Raw genomic sequence first — 16,070 nt, 5'->3', positions numbered from 1 at the left:
CTCTGGAGGGTTCCCTGGCGTCTGCCTGTTTGATAATATACAAATTCCAGGACACTGGTGTCTGGGAGACTCCAGAGAGGATGCATCTTCATTCAGCGAATACTCCAGTTTTTCTTATCCTTTATTTCCCATTTCTGTTCCATTTTCTAAATATGGTTCAACACTTCTTCACCCGCGCCCCCCCGAAAAAAAACCCCAATACTACTCATGGTGTGTCAATTTTTTTTTTTTCATGAGGAAGATTAGCCCTGAGCTAACATCTGATGCCAATCCTCCTCTTTTTGCTGAAGAAGACTGGCCCTGGGCTAACATCCGTGTGCATCTTCCTCTACTTTATATGGGACTCCACCACAGCACGGCTTGACAAGCGGTGAGTTGGTGTGCGCCAGGGATCCGAACCTGCGAACCCGGGCCGCTGAAGTGGAACGCGCGCACTCAACCGCTACGCCCCTGGGCCGGCCCTGGTATGTCAAGTTTTTAAATGCTCTTAGTTATGGAGTTTTTAAAAAGATTTTAAAAATTATTTAAATATCTTAATCCACTGATTCACTTTTTTCACATATATATTTCAACAAATATTGAGCCCATGTGCCACTTAGAGACCACACTGGTGGATTATGACCATAAAAGACCCCCCAAGTCTTTAGTTTCTAGGGTTCTAGCAACAACACTCTTCTGGGGAAAAGTGACCCGATCAGGCAATAGTCAAGGTCACAGAGAGCCACTTGTATTGGGTCTTTAATTTCACTGATTACTGATGGGTCACACCGATGGGTCTTTAATTTCACCCCTGCATCCCATCAAAATTCAGCTAGTTTGGTGATCTATCTCTGATTAGTTGGTTCATGAGATGTTAGACTGGTGGCCTTCAACCCTGGCTCCATATCAGAGTCACCTGGGGAGCTTTTTAAACGTTACTGACACCCTGACTTCACCACAGACCTCCTGAGGCAGAGCTGCTGTGGGGGTGAACCACCCCGTGGGTGATTCTGAGGTGCAGCCATGCTGAGAGGCCCTGGCCAGGACATCCTGCGCCTTCTGTGCATTTACCACCCTTTGATCCAGCACCTTGGACTTCCTCCTTTTGAAAAGCAGATGTGGGTGGAAATCTTCCTAAGTCAAGATCAAGGCAAATCATTTATTTCAGTTTTGCTTGTTTGTTTTATTCTATTGTTTTTGATTTTTCGTTACTTGGTGAACCTCTTTCATTGTATCCCTGATTCTGTAACTGAAATTCTCTCTTTGATGTGCTTAAGCAAATCTCTTATTATTAGATCAGGAGTTTCTTGCCAGGTACTCCTCCCCTGAAATTCTCCTTTGAGAATCCTAATTTCTGATTTATATCTGATCCACCAGACATGTGGCAACTTGCCCTCTTCAGCTGGGCTGCCTTTCCATTTTGTGAAAGACATGGTTCCCCATATAATGAATACTGTCAATGCCTAGCCAGAATCCATTTCCCTTCCTCTTTCTCACAGAGCCCTTGCATTTCTTGGGTACATCTGGCTGCAATCCCATTCCTCATGCCAGTGATTGGTTCAGGAACCCAGGTCCAAGCCAATCAGCATAAGGCACTCCCTTGGCCATAGGGATTGATCCTCATGACTCAGTGAAGGCAACCAAGACAGCAGGGGAGCTTATGGGGGCTTCTGGGAAAGAAGGGGCCCTGCTCTTAGGATCAAGCTACCAGAAATGATGTTCCTTCTCCTTCTGGACATAGTTGAGTTGGATTTGCTATTATTTACAGCCTGAATCATTGTACTGGCTATACCCTGTGACGTCCCTCATTACTCCAATAGGCAAACGTGAAGATTTCTAACATCTGTGCTTTATGATCCTTAGCATACAATTATCACTGGGCTCAAGGAAAGTCCTTAAAAATATTATCTCTCATTCTTCCCATAGGCATTAATTATCCCCCCAAGTCTTTATTATTAAAAATTTCAAGCAGTCAGAAAAGGTGAAGACCTCTAAACCTATCACCTAAGTTGACATTTTGCCGTATATTTGCTTTACCTATATCTACCCATCTATATTTTGCTGAATCATTTGCAAGTGTGATTCAATATTTTGACACTTCATCCTTTAATATTTCAACTTTAGCAGATGTCTCCTAAGAACCATTCTCACATGATGAAAATTTACAATTCTAATATCCAATATATTTGTCCCCCAAATTATCTTTTGTAGCCTCCTTTTTTTTCCAAACTGGGATCTACAAACCAAGGTTTGCTCATTGCATTTGTACATTTACCTTTTACAACTTGTTTTGACCACTATTGCCCCCATTTTTAAAAATCACATTTTCAATCTATAATACTAAAGGTCTTTGAGGGAAATTTCTTTGGTCTTCCCATTGTGACACAATATTCAGCTGGATTGGTTATATTCCCCACGGTATAGTGGTTCCCTCAGTTCTTTCCTGCATCAATTCCTATTCACCACTCAGATATAATTCCCACAGGGCAGCATCCCCATGTAAAATTCATGACCCGACCCTGGGGGAGAAGGGACAGATCTTCCTTACAGTAGAGTTCAATTAATAAACGTAGAAGGAATGATGGAAATAGAAAATGACCATTTGGAAAACACCACAGTCATAACTGTTGCAGGCAAGAACCACTGATGGATGCTAACATTCATGGATGAAAGTATGATAAGAAACAGGATATTTGCATAATCTCAAAATATCTCCTGTAAGATACTTATCAATTGCAAAGGAAAAATAGTAACTTTACAGAGGCAAAACCTTGTATACAGCTTAACCGAGTGATCAAAGTTAATATCACCAGCCATAAGATCTTGGCATCATGTACCTCCTGATATGACACACAGAGACAGACACAACATTCAAAACCTCAGTCTAATCATGAGAAAACATCAGACAAACCCAAACTGAGGTATATTCTACAAAATGAAGGGCCAATGCTCCTCCAGTGTCAAGGTCAGAAAGACCGAGGAGCTGTCTTAGATTGAGGAGATTAAGGAGGCATAACAACTAAATGCAATATGGGTTCCTGGACTGGATCTTTGACCTGAAAAAGGACATTCCCAGGACAATTGGCCAAATATGAATAAAGTCAGTATATTATTTAATAGTATTACATTGATACTAATTTTCTGGCTTTGATCATTGTATTATGGTTATGTAATACGTTAACATTTGGGGAAATTGTATGAAGGGGATATGGGTTCTCCATGTACTATTTTTGCAAATCTAAAATTATCTAAAAAAAAAAAAGACTCCCTAGTTAATTTATAAGTTTCTCTTTCAGGGCTGGGGAGTTTGACGTGATCAAGCCAAACACTTAAGAAGCAGAACTAGGAAAAAAATATATATATCTCATAAACATAACTGCTGTTGATTCTTACCTGAGAGCCTCTGTCCTCTCACGAAAACACTCCCGTTTCTACTCAGCTTTGATTTGGAGTCTGATCCAGAACGTCCCAGGTTAAATATTGATTTCCACTTCTTTGATTTACTGGAGAGCTTTCTTCTAAAAGAGTCAAGCCATAAGGGGTTAGTTTGGTAACTAGTCATTTCAGTGGGGCATTTAAATTGAGAAGGAATACCCCAGTCGTGTTCTTAGTTATGGATGGCTCTGACATGTCAGGAAATTCCTCTCTAAAATCCAAGTTGAGCCTGACTCTCACCCTGTCTGGGGATGCCCTAGATGACCAAGCTAGGCTTTCCTGAGTCAGAGCCAAGGACCACATTTCCCAGAGAAGAGGCAAAGGTCATGCTATTAGTGGCAGGGGTGGGGCAAGCAGAGGCAGGGATGGAGGGGGACTCAAAGGTCAAGAGCAACCACACAGCTCTGGGAATTCTGGCAAGTACTTTAGTCTGGGTTTTCAAAGATACCTCTTTTTAACAGGAGTAAACACTACAGACCACAGACCTCAGTCCTGCTATGCTCCCTGCACTGTGGCCACACAGGTGGGACATCCACAGGTGAGGAAAGGGCTGGTGAAGACTTTCATGGACTGAAAAGGGGGTGCATGAGAAAGCAACTTGGAAAAGGGTCTGGCCTGGGAGAGCTGCAGGCTGCTGGGTGTGGTCAGTGGTCACTGCAGAGAAATGCAGAGGGCAGTGAGCGTGTCTCTGGCTCTGTCTCTCATTTCCCTGATGCCTCAGTAGGGGGCAGGGGAAGGAGAGTGCTAGACTGGGTCCGAGAGCCCAGCGCCACCAGGGGTCACCACAGAGGCCTTGCCCTGCTCTGGCTCAGCCAGGCCATGGGACTTCAGAGAGTGCCAGGATGAAACCCTGCAAAGAACGTGCCAGATCTCAAGCCCAGCGTGTTTATGATCAATCAGCGATCTGTAGTGCGTGGTGGTTTCTCTGGATCTGGCCTAGTTTTTTCAAGTACTTGGCCTTGGGGTGTATTTTACAGGGTTGCATACCTTGGGGTATAGTGCACCCCAGGTATGGTTGAAGGCACAGAGAAAGTGCACTTGATGGTCCTTCCGAGGTACTTTCTTCCTGATCCCAGGGTGAAAGTCTTATTCTCCAGGGATTAAGGGGAAGGAGCACTGGGGCTCAGTCTCGAGCACTCCAGGAAATGGAGGGTTTCTTGCCCGCTGAGTTCCCATAACATGCAGTGTGACAGGCGCCCCCTAGAGTTGTGCGATGTGGCAGCGCTCTTTCTCCCCCTCTAAGGGAAACAGCCCTGCCATCATGGGGAGGGCACTGACAAGAGGTCTGATGTGTCTGTTTTCACTCCTCTTTTCACTGACCAAACAGCAGGGATGACACTCTGCAGTGAAAAGATGGCCTTTCGGCCCCTCCACCTACTGTCTGCCTAGAATTTAGGACTCCTGCTTCAATTACTGCCTCCTTTTACAGTGAGGGCGAGGCGGGGAGGAGGGATGAGTGGAGACCAGAGTTACAACAGAGGAAGCGAGAGGGAGAAATAAGGAAAGAAAGTATGCTATGAATGAGAACGATGTTTGGTTTGTGTTTGGAAGAGAGGGAGGGCTCTAATAGGCATGAGAGGGGGAACGGAAGCCAAGGATGCACATCTCCAAGTGCTGCACACCCACAGCTCAGGCTAGAGTGGCACTATTTGTCAACTTGTCCTCCATTCATCTCTATATAGAGCTTTTGTAATGTTTCTTGGAGGTGGAGGACGAGGGGAGAGGGTCAAGTTTTTGTTTTTAGCAAACTTCCTTTTGAAAACATCCAGCCTGTTTTGTCTAAACTAAGGAGTGAAGGATTTCAGTCATGACTCTTGACCCCTATGAGCCCACCCCCGTCATGGTACTAGGGATCTCTGGTCAAGGACCCCAATTGGGGATCTTGATAAATTTGGGGCAGTGTGTGAAGGCATCAGCCACTGGTGAGAGAGAGTGGTGGAGACAGCTCCCTTCTCTTCTGGAATGACACCCACAACCCACGCTGCCATCATGGCCCTGAAACTATATACCTTCCTCCTCTGTCCCCCTCCACACAAATATCTCTCAGAATTCAAAAGAATGCCACTTACTTGTTGTCCGGTAACTCAAGGACGGTGTGGAAGAGGGTGCCCATGGGAGGGACAATCTCAGGCAGACTATTCTCTCTCCTTTCCTTCCGAGCAGGATGGTTAGTAGCCAGGCTCCGAGCCTGAGCTTCTTCCAGGCTCACCAACTTCATGGGCAGAGAGAGGGCTGGCAAGGTCAGGCTCTTCATGATGGGCCGGTTTTCTATAAAGAAAAGGGAAGAGCTCATAGACCTCCTGGGAGAAGGCCTGCGCATGGGGTCCAGCCAGATTCCCCATCCACAGCCTCCCCCATTCTTGATCTCTTGATAGGAGGCTTCTCTTGGGTGTGGTGGGGTCTGAGGCAGAGGCCGCACGTAGGAAACCGACAAACCTCCTTGCCAGACTAGCCAGAGAGCACACCACGGCTTCAGGAGGTAACCTGTACTTCCTGGACTTTGCAGAGAGAGACCATTCATTCATTCATTCATTCACTCATATGACAAACACTTATTGAGCACACACTGTGGGCCAGAGTAGCAGCAGTGGGTCTTTGCCCCTGGGAACTGCCTAGTGGTTTGCCCAGGAGGGAATGTATGTCCAGCCATAGAGGTACCCTCACTTAGCCAGGGTAAGGCAGGAGACTGCCCCTCCTCTCCACAGCTGGGGAACACAGGATCAAGGCAATTTAAGGTTAGAGCCTGTACTTTCCCTTGACCACCTAGCCTTATATCTCTGCAATAAAAAGACATTTTACAGCCTATACTAATCCCTAAAAGATAAGTGGCTTTTTAATCACTACCCAGTTGTCTTCAAGTGTATGCAAGCTAATCCTTTCCTTATATGGCTTTTTTTTTAGAAATAGAAGTGATGATGACAGATCAATGGTGTCCAGGGTTATTTCTTTTCTCTGAGTCAGTGGTTCTCAACTTGGGGTGATTTTTGTACCCCTTCCCTCCAGCCAGGGACATTTGGCAATGTCTGGAGACAGTTTTGGTTGTCACAAGTGTGTGTGGGAGTGCTACTGGCATCTAGCGGGTAGAGGCCAAGGATGCTGCTAAACATCCTACAAACAGCCCCCACAACAAGAATCATCCAGCACAAATACCAATAGTACCAAGGCTGAGAAACCCTGATCTAAACTAAAAAAAAAGAGGCCTAAGTTTGCCTCTATTTAGTCTTTCGGCAACCTTGCCAGTTTTCTGTAACTTCAGAAGGTGTGAAGAGCCTCAAGGACAACGGGGGTCAACTGAGACTAAGAAGTCATTTTTGGTCCAGAACTCACCTAATTTTCAAAAAGCACCTTGAGGGCACTGCTTCTCTTTGCAGAGCATGACCCTGGCTCTTATTTCGGAGGGAAATAAAACCACTGAAAAAGGGGCCTTGCAGAAAATGGAGACAGTAGGTGACACTGTGTGTTTCCCGGGAGGACAGCGTGGCCGTCTTTCAGCAGGATGCCATTCAGTAGATATGCAGTCCAGAAAACTTCTCAGTGAAGTTTCTGACTTTAACCCAGTTTTCCAACTTAATCTAAAGTAAGTTAAAATATTTAAATGTAATTTACTCTCAGTGTTTGTTCATAGATCTAGATTATTTATGATTTTGTTAATTATTTATTTACTTAAACAATGAAATCATTCTGGAGCAACTGGAACAATGGGAAGAACAGACTGCAGGCTCAGAGGCCTTGGGTTAGCACCCACCTCTCCCCTGAGTTCCAGGCTCCGGTATCCTAAGGCCTACTCAGCGCCTCTGCTTCGATGTTTAATAAGAATCTCTGACTTTACATTTCGTAACAGAGCTGGTGATTTCTGCTCCTCACCTCTAGTATCTGCTCCCATCTTCTCCAAGTTGGTCAATGACACCATGGATCACCCAGTTGCATTAAGCCAAAACCTGGAGTAGCTATTTTTTGTTCATTCCTTTCTTCGATGCACCGCCCCCCGATCCAGCCTATAAGCAAGTCCTGTAACTCTACCTCCAATACATATCCTGCATCCAGCCGCTTTCTCCTTTCCACTGCCGACGTGTAGTCCAGGCTGCCATGGTTTCCCACTGGATTTCTTGAGCTCTTTCCACAGCTCCTTAACTGGTCTCCCTGCTTCCAGCCTTGCTGCCTTCCAGTCTCTCCACACAGCAGCCAGAATGCTCTGATCCTGCACTCCCTGCTCAGAATCCTCCAATTCTTTCCCATGGCACTGAGAACAAACTCCTAGCATGACCGACCAGGACCTTCCATCGGCTTTCCCTCTCCTCTTTGCCCACTGACCCAGTGGTCTACAAAAATATACAGTAAAAATTTTTGAATGTATACTCCCATTATATACGTGTATATATTTGTAAATTATACATATATATCACTGTACTTATATTATGTGTAATTGAAAACATACAAAATCATAGAAATTACAAAGGATACAATAAAAATAAATGAAAAAGAAATTCTCATAGTTTCTTGCAACACCCATACTTCGGTACTTTGGTCTTTGGCTCCTGCTAGGGTGGGGCAGCCACTCTGGAGACCACACTGGCTCTGGCCGCCCTGGCTGACATTCTGCAACACTATGAGTCCCTTTCCACCTCAGAGCCTTTACACTCCCTGTTCTCTGGGTTTGGAACGTCTGTCCCCAGATCCTCACATGACTGGTTCCTCTTGTCACTCAGGTCTCAGTTCAAAGATCACATCCTCAGAGACCACGGCCACTCTGTACCAAAATAACACCCCCACGTCCCTGACCCTCACACGATCCTGCTGTGCTTTTTCAGGGCTTCATTGTCTCTGAAGGGATAATGTATTTATTTGTAAACTTATTTACTGCCTGTCTTTCCAACCAGTGCATAGCTCTAGGCAGGGCAGGGTCTTTGCTGTTTTGTGCACTGACACCGTCCCCAGTGTCTAGAACAGGGCCTGGCACCCAGGGTGCTCAATATATATTTATGTTTTCATGAGTCTTGGGTATATCACAATCTCTCTGGCCTCATTGCTCTCACTTATCAATTGGATTCTATGACTTCTAAAATCTGTCTAGTTTAAAATAGAACCCTATTTCCAAATCTAATATTCCGGAGGGTCTGACTTATTCTATTTTGTGTAAACACTAAGTATGGTACCTTACCAAAGTCAATATGAATTCATAACAAGAACCTTTAAATGAAATTCACTGAATAATAAGTATTGGAGGCAATCAAGAGTTAAAGGCTCAAGAATAAATTGGATTTCAATGTGCAGGATGAAAGATGATTAAGGCAATGGTCATAAAGAGAACAGGCATCTCCGGGTTGGAATTAGGAATGACCTTAACAATAACAGTCATGGATAGGAGTTGCTGTCTAGAAGAACATTTCCCAAAAGGCAATAATTCTCCACAATGGTTTATTTAACTATTTTCCTACTTTTTCCTCACAGAGGCAGCATAGAGTTAAGGAAAGAGCATGGGTGGAAAGCTTTAGGTTCAATGTTCAATGCCTCCAGTTACTAGCTGTGTGGCTTTGGGCAGTTACTAAGCTTTTCTGATTCTCTGGTTCTTCTTGTATAAAATAAGGTTGATAATGACTTCATGATAGTTGTGGTAAGTCAATGAGATGATGTATGTGGAGTGCCTGCAAGAGTTTCTGGCATAGAATAAGTTGCCAATAAATTATTGGTTGACTCAAAAGGATGAATGAATGAATGCATATTACTTCTCACTTTCATAAAGGATTTATATAGCTTACGATAAAATATACATCTATAATGGGAGAGTTAAAATAAAGATAAAAGAAAGGTCAGCCACTCCTAGGTATACAACCAAGAGAATTGAAAACATATGTTCACACAAAAACTTGTACATGAATGCTCACAGCAGCATTATTCATAATAGCCGAAAAGTAGAAACAACCCACATGTCCATCAACTGATGAATGGATAAACAAAATGTGGTATATGCATACAATAGAATATTATTCAATCATAAAAAGGAATGAAGTACTGATACATGTTACAATATGGATGAACCTTGAAAACATATGTTAAGTGAAAGCAGTCAATCACAAAAGACCACATATTGTATGATCCCAGTTATATGAAATGAGAGGCAAATCCACAGAGACAGAATGTAGATTAGTGGTTGCCAGGGTCTATGGGGAGGGGAAAACGTGGAATGACTGCTTAAAGAGTATGGGTTTTTTTTTTTGGAGTGATGAAACTGTTCTGGAATTAGATAGTGGTGATGGTTGCACAATTCCGTGAATATACCCAAAACCACTGAATGGTACCCTTTAAAATGATTAAAATGGTGACTTTTAAGTTATGTAAATTTTACCTCAACAAAAAAAATTAAAAAGAAAGGTCATAAGCCAGATAGAAGACAGAGTAAGGGTGGGAACAATTATACCAGAAATAAAAATTTGATGCTAATTGCAATTAATTATTTCTGATGATTATACTTGGTTTTTCCAAATGTATTAGCTGAACTGTAAAAGAATGCTTTGATCAGCTAACACAAATGTTTTGCAGACACGGTTCTCATACACCACTGGTTGTCCAAATGTAAACCCTGACCAGCACCAGCAGAATCACCTGGAAACTTGTTAGAAATACAAATTCTCATCAGCACTCCAGACCTGCTGAATCAGAAACCCTGGGGATGAGGCCCAGTAATCTGTGTTCTAACAAGCCCTTCATCTGGTTCTGATGTGTGCTAAAGTTGGAAAACCACTCTCACACAAATGGTAGTTACCAGGCAAGAATTCTTAATCAACTGGATTTCTGGTTTTTACAAATTAGGCTCATATGAGTTCAAGCAGCATTAGCCAATTCACTCCTAGGGTTCGTTATGCCATTATAAAAGCTACAGCACTAAAATATCATATTCTGCATCCCATAACATCCAGCCTGAAATAGCTATATCTTCCTCACCCATATGACACAGTGGGTTTCAATGCTAACACCAGTCTCTGCATACGCATGTCCACATGCACACACTCCTTTTTGTACGCCCAGTGTCTGGTGCAGGGCAGAACAAAGTAAGCACTCAAGACATGCTTGTGAAGAGAATGCATTCCGAATACACTTGTGAGTATGAACGTGCTACCCCTTAACTCCTCCGCTTAAGACTTCAAGATGAAGGCATAGCATCTTCTGAAATATCATACTGAAAGTAAAGATGAAATCTAACAGCTAAAGGGAGGAACATTGCCAGTGCCTCTAGATAATAACTCGAAGAGTTTAAAAACTCACTAAAACCAGTAGAACTCCAGTTCACCACACTACATTCACCGAATAGGCCATGTATGCAACTGAGCAGAAACACGCTACAGCCACACACCAACACACCGTACCTTTGCTGCACACATACAGATGTCTATAAGGGCGATCTCCAGACACTGACACACAGAGTGATCAGCACACACACACACACGGCCAACACTCAGAGCAGGAATCAAGCCCACTCTGACGTATTCTTGGGCTGCCTGACTAAGGCAGGAAAGGATGGGCTGGTGGGGTGTACGCCAGGAGGTGCCGTTACCATCATTCTCCAGAGACCCAGGTGCACCGTTGTTAAAGATTTGATCCACATGATTCAATATGAACTCAATCACCACCTGCTGGACTCGGACTGCAAGGAAGGCTGCGTCTCCATTGCAACCAGTGGCTTCAATGTCTTTGGACCTAAATTGTAGAAGAAACACATTCAGTGAGCGAATCTGCTCTAGATACTGAAGCATAAGGGGGAGTGAGTGGGTCTTTTGTACAAGCCCCATCTCCTAGAGGTATACGGCTTGTTAATCCATAGAATATTTTAACAATTTAAGACCACCTAAAGGGACCCTCCGAAGGTTGTGAAGCCCAACACACTGAACTATTTTAAATCAGTTACCAGGTATTACACATTGCAAGACTATAAACACTATAATAGTGAATATACAGGAATTGATTTTTTTCCTTCGTAGGATCTCCTTCCACCACCACCCCATTGTTCCACGGGGCAGGTCATCATTTATGAAGCCATATGAAGCAGTTGATTCAGGTTACAGACAGCTGTGACCCCACCAAAACCAACAGAAGACAATAAGCCCCAAAGACAAGAAAGGCCTTTTCAAGAAATTATAACATACAGACCCATAACTTCAGTCACATCCTGCTTGTAGCCAGAAAACACCTTTGGAACCCAGAATTTCTAGGTTGGCAGGCAAAGAGCGAAGGCTTTGAAAATCACCTTTAATTCATATGTGCTACAAGTGACCACTTAGCTACAGGTTTGTCTTCAAGGGGCTTCAATTCTGAAGAATCCAGTCTCTGTTTCAATCAGGCGGCTGCTTTGAGCCCACTGGGGTGGTGAGAAGGTGAGGGTGGGGTGGTTACCTGAGGAGGTTGGGCGCCCACACCAGGGCCAGGTTCCTGGCGTGCATGTTGGTCTTGCTGCTGAAGGAAGCGATGTGGGCCAGGTGTCGAATCAGGTATTCCAAGGTCCTGTAATGGTTCATTTTTTTTCTTTTTAACAAAGTAAGAAACTTCAGTGCCTGTGTGAAGCCTGACATCTGGAGATAATTTCTAAGTTTGGATTTAAGAGACTCTAAATATTTCTATCTTATGAACTTTGGAAGAATATCAGGAAGATATTAAGATTGATGGAAGTAATTTTCTAGGCACTAGGCATGCTGGTCCGGGGTGGGGAAGGGAGACGGTCTTGTCAGAAGTCAGCCGAGGCCCTCGGAGCACCAGCCAGAGACAGAAGTGGGGAGTCACAGCACTCCAGAGCCTGGTTTCTTAGTGGCTCCCTGTTCCTCCTTTCACCTGGGGCAGAAAGGCCTCCACACTGTCTTGAAACCAGCTCTTATCCTGGCTCTTTCTGTAATTCTTCTAGCTACAGGTAACATGGTACTTGTTAGGGAGCTCATTTCATGGGTGAATAACACCTATTATTGCTAGGAAGTGCTTTCTTACACCATACCAAAGTCTGCCCCTTGTGAAAGATGGGCAGGCATAGAGAACACTGGGAAAGGTGGTAAAATTAGGGGCTAAATTGTGAGAAGGAAATGAAAGGATGGGATGATGTAAGGCACGGTACTGATGAGCAAATAGAGGCATCAGTCAGCCAAATGCTCAAGAGCTATGATCAAACTCTGTTTCAAAGCCATCCTGGTTTCCATAGATTTAGATGTGCTATGAATCTGGGTAAGAACCTAGGTTGTCACCGTGAGGCTGGCTTGCGTGATAGGAATGACTTCCTGTGGGACCCTGAGGGGTGACCTGGACGTGGGCTGCCCCTTCCCACCAATGTCCCTGGTCAGGCACCAACTCACTTTGATAAAAGGGACCATTCACTCACCTCAAATTGCCCCAGGAAAGCCACTGTCCACTGAATTTGCTCCCTTTTATGATGCCAGCCGGCCTCTTTGGTGTTACCTCACATTGAGAGGCTACAAATTTCATTTACCAAGGATTCTTACCTATAATGGGACGGGGGAAGCTCCTGGATAACATTTTGGATTCGGGCCAATTGGCCTTCTTCCGGGCAATGCGACACTGCCTCCTGTGGGGAAGAACATGAAGCAGCCCAGTGAGTGGTGGAGAGGGTGGGCACCCGCCTGTGTCTGCGGGTGTTATTTAAGCCCCTCATACTCCAGCCTCTCAACCACACCTAGAGATCAGCTTCCCACGAGGCATGCTTTTCTAGTCAAAACAACCAAAATCTCTGAGGCTTCATAATGTGAAGTGTCTAATAATGTGTGCACACAGGCACGTGTGGATTGCTGAGGTCTCTGTGCATCCTCAGATGGTTGTCAGGTATCCAGTAAAGAAGGTGTAGTATCTTGGGTGTGTCCATGTGGCAGAGAGTCACGGAGACTCGCAGTGGGAGAGATAAAGAGACAGAGGCAGAGGGAGACTGTGAGATGGAGATGACAGGGTGGCTCCATCTTCACTCATCCAGCTGTCTTCTTGGGTGCCAACAGCCACTCCCCACAGCCTGAGACTATGCCATGACCTCGCCACTCAGCGGCTGCCTGTCACAGATGCCGGGAAGCGGGAAGACATGCCTTCTCAGCAGGATAAGAGCTTTGGCCCTGAGACCCGGTGGCCTTGCCCGGACTCCGCTCTCTGGTTGTTTCCTGTGTGGGGATTTTGTTCCCCCCTCAGCTCAGAGCCCTCAAGGAGAGGCAAGGACGTCAGTAAAGGCAGTGTGATCACAGGCTTCCTGGGGCTTCTGCACAACGCAGGCGTCCCTGGGCAGAGTCCCTTGTGCCCTGTCCTGAGAATCTGTCCCACCTGTGCCCAGGGGCCCCTCCCAGTGCAGGGGCTGAGTGCTTGAGAACTGCCACCATGGGAGCGGTACTTCTTAAATTCAAGGTCAATGGGAATACATCTTCCCTTTTTTATCGAGATGTAGTTTAAACATATTTAAAATGTACAAATCTTAAGCTAGAGCTGCATGAATTCTTTCATACGCCTATACCCATGTAACCCCACCCAGACCAAGAAACACTTTAAACGGGGCTCCTGAGCTCAGTTCAATCCTTATGATCCTGAATTCACAGGCATATGTGACTTCCACAGTCTTGTCTTTCCTCCTGGTGCTGGAAACTTGCTTTACATTTGTATATAATGAAAAGTATAATCAGAAAATAGACTCTCTAATTTGGTAAATACTGCCCCCAGCAATACAACCCAAAATAAGATTCTAGCTGTGGTGTGGTTTTCTTGTATTGTTCACTTCTGTTCGGTCTTTAGCTGTCATTTCTTGCTTGTATGAAAAGGCTGAAGTTCAACTCTCAGTGACGAGAATTTTTAGGCAAAGAAAAGTGGAAGGAAGTTAACTTTGCTGTGTGCCAGGCCCTGCTGCAGGCCGCACATGCTGTGTCTGTTCTAACTTCAAGGAGAACTCCAAGGCGCTGCCCCAGCCTGCAGCTCCCAACCCCCCTCACTTGTCTCTGTTTGTTTCCCCAGCATTGACCACCATTACTTATACTAGATAGTGTACTTATCTATTAAGTTTATTGCTTACTGTCTGACTCCCTCGCTAGATGTGAGCTCTGTAAGTGCGGGGATGGGATGAGTCCCAGGGCCTAGAATGGTACCTGGCACACAGTAGGTGCTCCTTCTGGATTGGTTAAATGACTATATTTATTCTATGTCCCTAAGTGGACACCATGCCAAGTTTTTTCTGTTTTTCCTTTTTTTTAATTAATTGAAGTAAAACATACACAGAAGCCAACTATTTCTAAAGACAACCAAAACTCTCTACATGGGAAAACTTGAGATTTTGTTTCCTAAGCAGAAGTGGGGAGAAAGGCAGGACTAGGAGGGTCACAGTCACAGGTGTCCCAATCTTCTAGTGGGTTTGCAAGCCTGAGAACAGAGCCAGCCTAAGTGAGATCTCTGGCGCCCGCCTCTCTTCTTGAGATATGCAGGATAGAGGGGCGGGGACAAGAATGGGGCCTGGAGTAAGCACCCTGACACTTCTGCTCTCTTCTTGGGAACTGTCATCTAGAAAACAGATTTGTGGAGAGGACCCGGACTCCCAAGGCGGGGAGAGCCTCATCAGGGGAGCTGAGTGAGAGCAGCTCCAGGGGAAGGAGAAGCCGTGGAATGTGGGGTGGACCCTCCCACATACTAGCCTGCAAAGGGGAAGGGGTGCGAGGCCTCTCTACCTCCCTCCGCAAAAAGGTTTGCACAGCACCCCAACCACCCACCCTCGCTGCCCTTTCTAGAAATGTGTCTGAGGAATAAAGGTGTAGGTCGATTTAACAGCCCTCATGGAACGTTCCTTTAATATTTTAGGAAGCTGTGAGTCGTCTTTGTGCTGAGAGGCGACGGGCTCGCCCCGGATGCCTGCAGGCCCCATTTGGGATTGGCGTTTATTTCATTATTCACAGCCTCTCCCCATGGCACCCCAATCCTAGTCAGAAGCTCTCTAGATCCCCGTTTTTCTCCTGGAGGGGTCCGGTCACTGCAAACTTATTTTTAGCTCTCTTTCTCTTCCCTCATCAGGATGGTGGAATGCATCATTGGGGAATTGGGGGAGGGGAGTTGAAACTTTGCCCATTCCAATTTTTTGCCTGAAACAGAATTTCACTCAACATTAGCCAAGCCAATCTGGCTAATGGTTAAATCTTAAAAGATCTAGGATGAGTCTGTGACTATTTGTTCTCTTCCAATCAGTATCAATAAGCCCAGCTTCCTGCCCTTTGAGGACTCTGGCAAATGCCCCTCATTCTTGTTTTCTCTGTTGCCCAAACACCACTGCCTGCTCCTCCCCTCCCACCCCGCAGCTCAAGTCCTGCTGCTCTGGCAGCCCTGTCACCAGGGTGGACAAACAACCCATGGCTCTCCCTTCCTTCTGCACCCAGCTGCCACTCAGTTTTCGCCCTTTATTTTGTATTAATTAGTTAAAAATTATTATAAATCCATTTCTATTACGTTAGGCTAAAAAGTAATTCATGCACATGATTTTTAAAATGCAAAGCATTCAAAGGAATACACAGAAGAAAGTTAGTCTTCCTTCCAACTGGAGGCCCTCAGCCTCCAGAGGCAACCACTGTGTGTCCTTCCAGACAGTCTTTATACCCATCGGTCTCTGTCACACCCATGGAAACAAGCACGACTACGAGACCAGGCCCATCTGTCAATCCCCT

At 45.1% G+C, this 16,070-nt stretch overlaps 1 protein-coding gene across 3 annotated transcripts in view; it reads right to left on the bottom strand.

Annotated features, from left to right (window-relative positions):
* The window catches only part of ARHGAP31 (Rho GTPase activating protein 31), a 113,183-nt gene that overhangs the window by 22,395 nt on the left and 74,718 nt on the right, over nt 1–16,070 (bottom strand). For 2 of the 3 annotated variants that reach the window (XR_009222225.1, XM_058555838.1), the window contains exons 4-8: nt 12,888–12,970; nt 11,800–11,907; nt 10,964–11,106; nt 5,484–5,682; nt 3,373–3,497 (exon numbers count right to left, since the gene is read on the bottom strand). Coding sequence is in view for 2 of the 3 variants with exons in the window: in XM_058555838.1 (XP_058411821.1) it covers nt 3,373–3,497; nt 5,484–5,682; nt 10,964–11,106; nt 11,800–11,907; nt 12,888–12,970 (658 nt within the window). In the remaining variant the exon portion in view is untranslated. The remainder of the gene's footprint in view (nt 1–3,372; nt 3,498–5,483; nt 5,683–10,963; nt 11,107–11,799; nt 11,908–12,887; nt 12,971–16,070) is intronic. The other variant, XM_058555839.1, reaches the window with a different exon arrangement.

The sequence above is a fragment of the Diceros bicornis genome, chromosome 15 (genome assembly GCF_020826845.1).
Source record: "Diceros bicornis minor isolate mBicDic1 chromosome 15, mDicBic1.mat.cur, whole genome shotgun sequence".
NCBI lineage: Eukaryota > Metazoa > Chordata > Mammalia > Perissodactyla > Rhinocerotidae > Diceros > Diceros bicornis.
The sequence above is the reverse complement of the archived record's forward strand: the minus strand, read 5'-3'. Positions and strand labels throughout refer to the sequence as shown.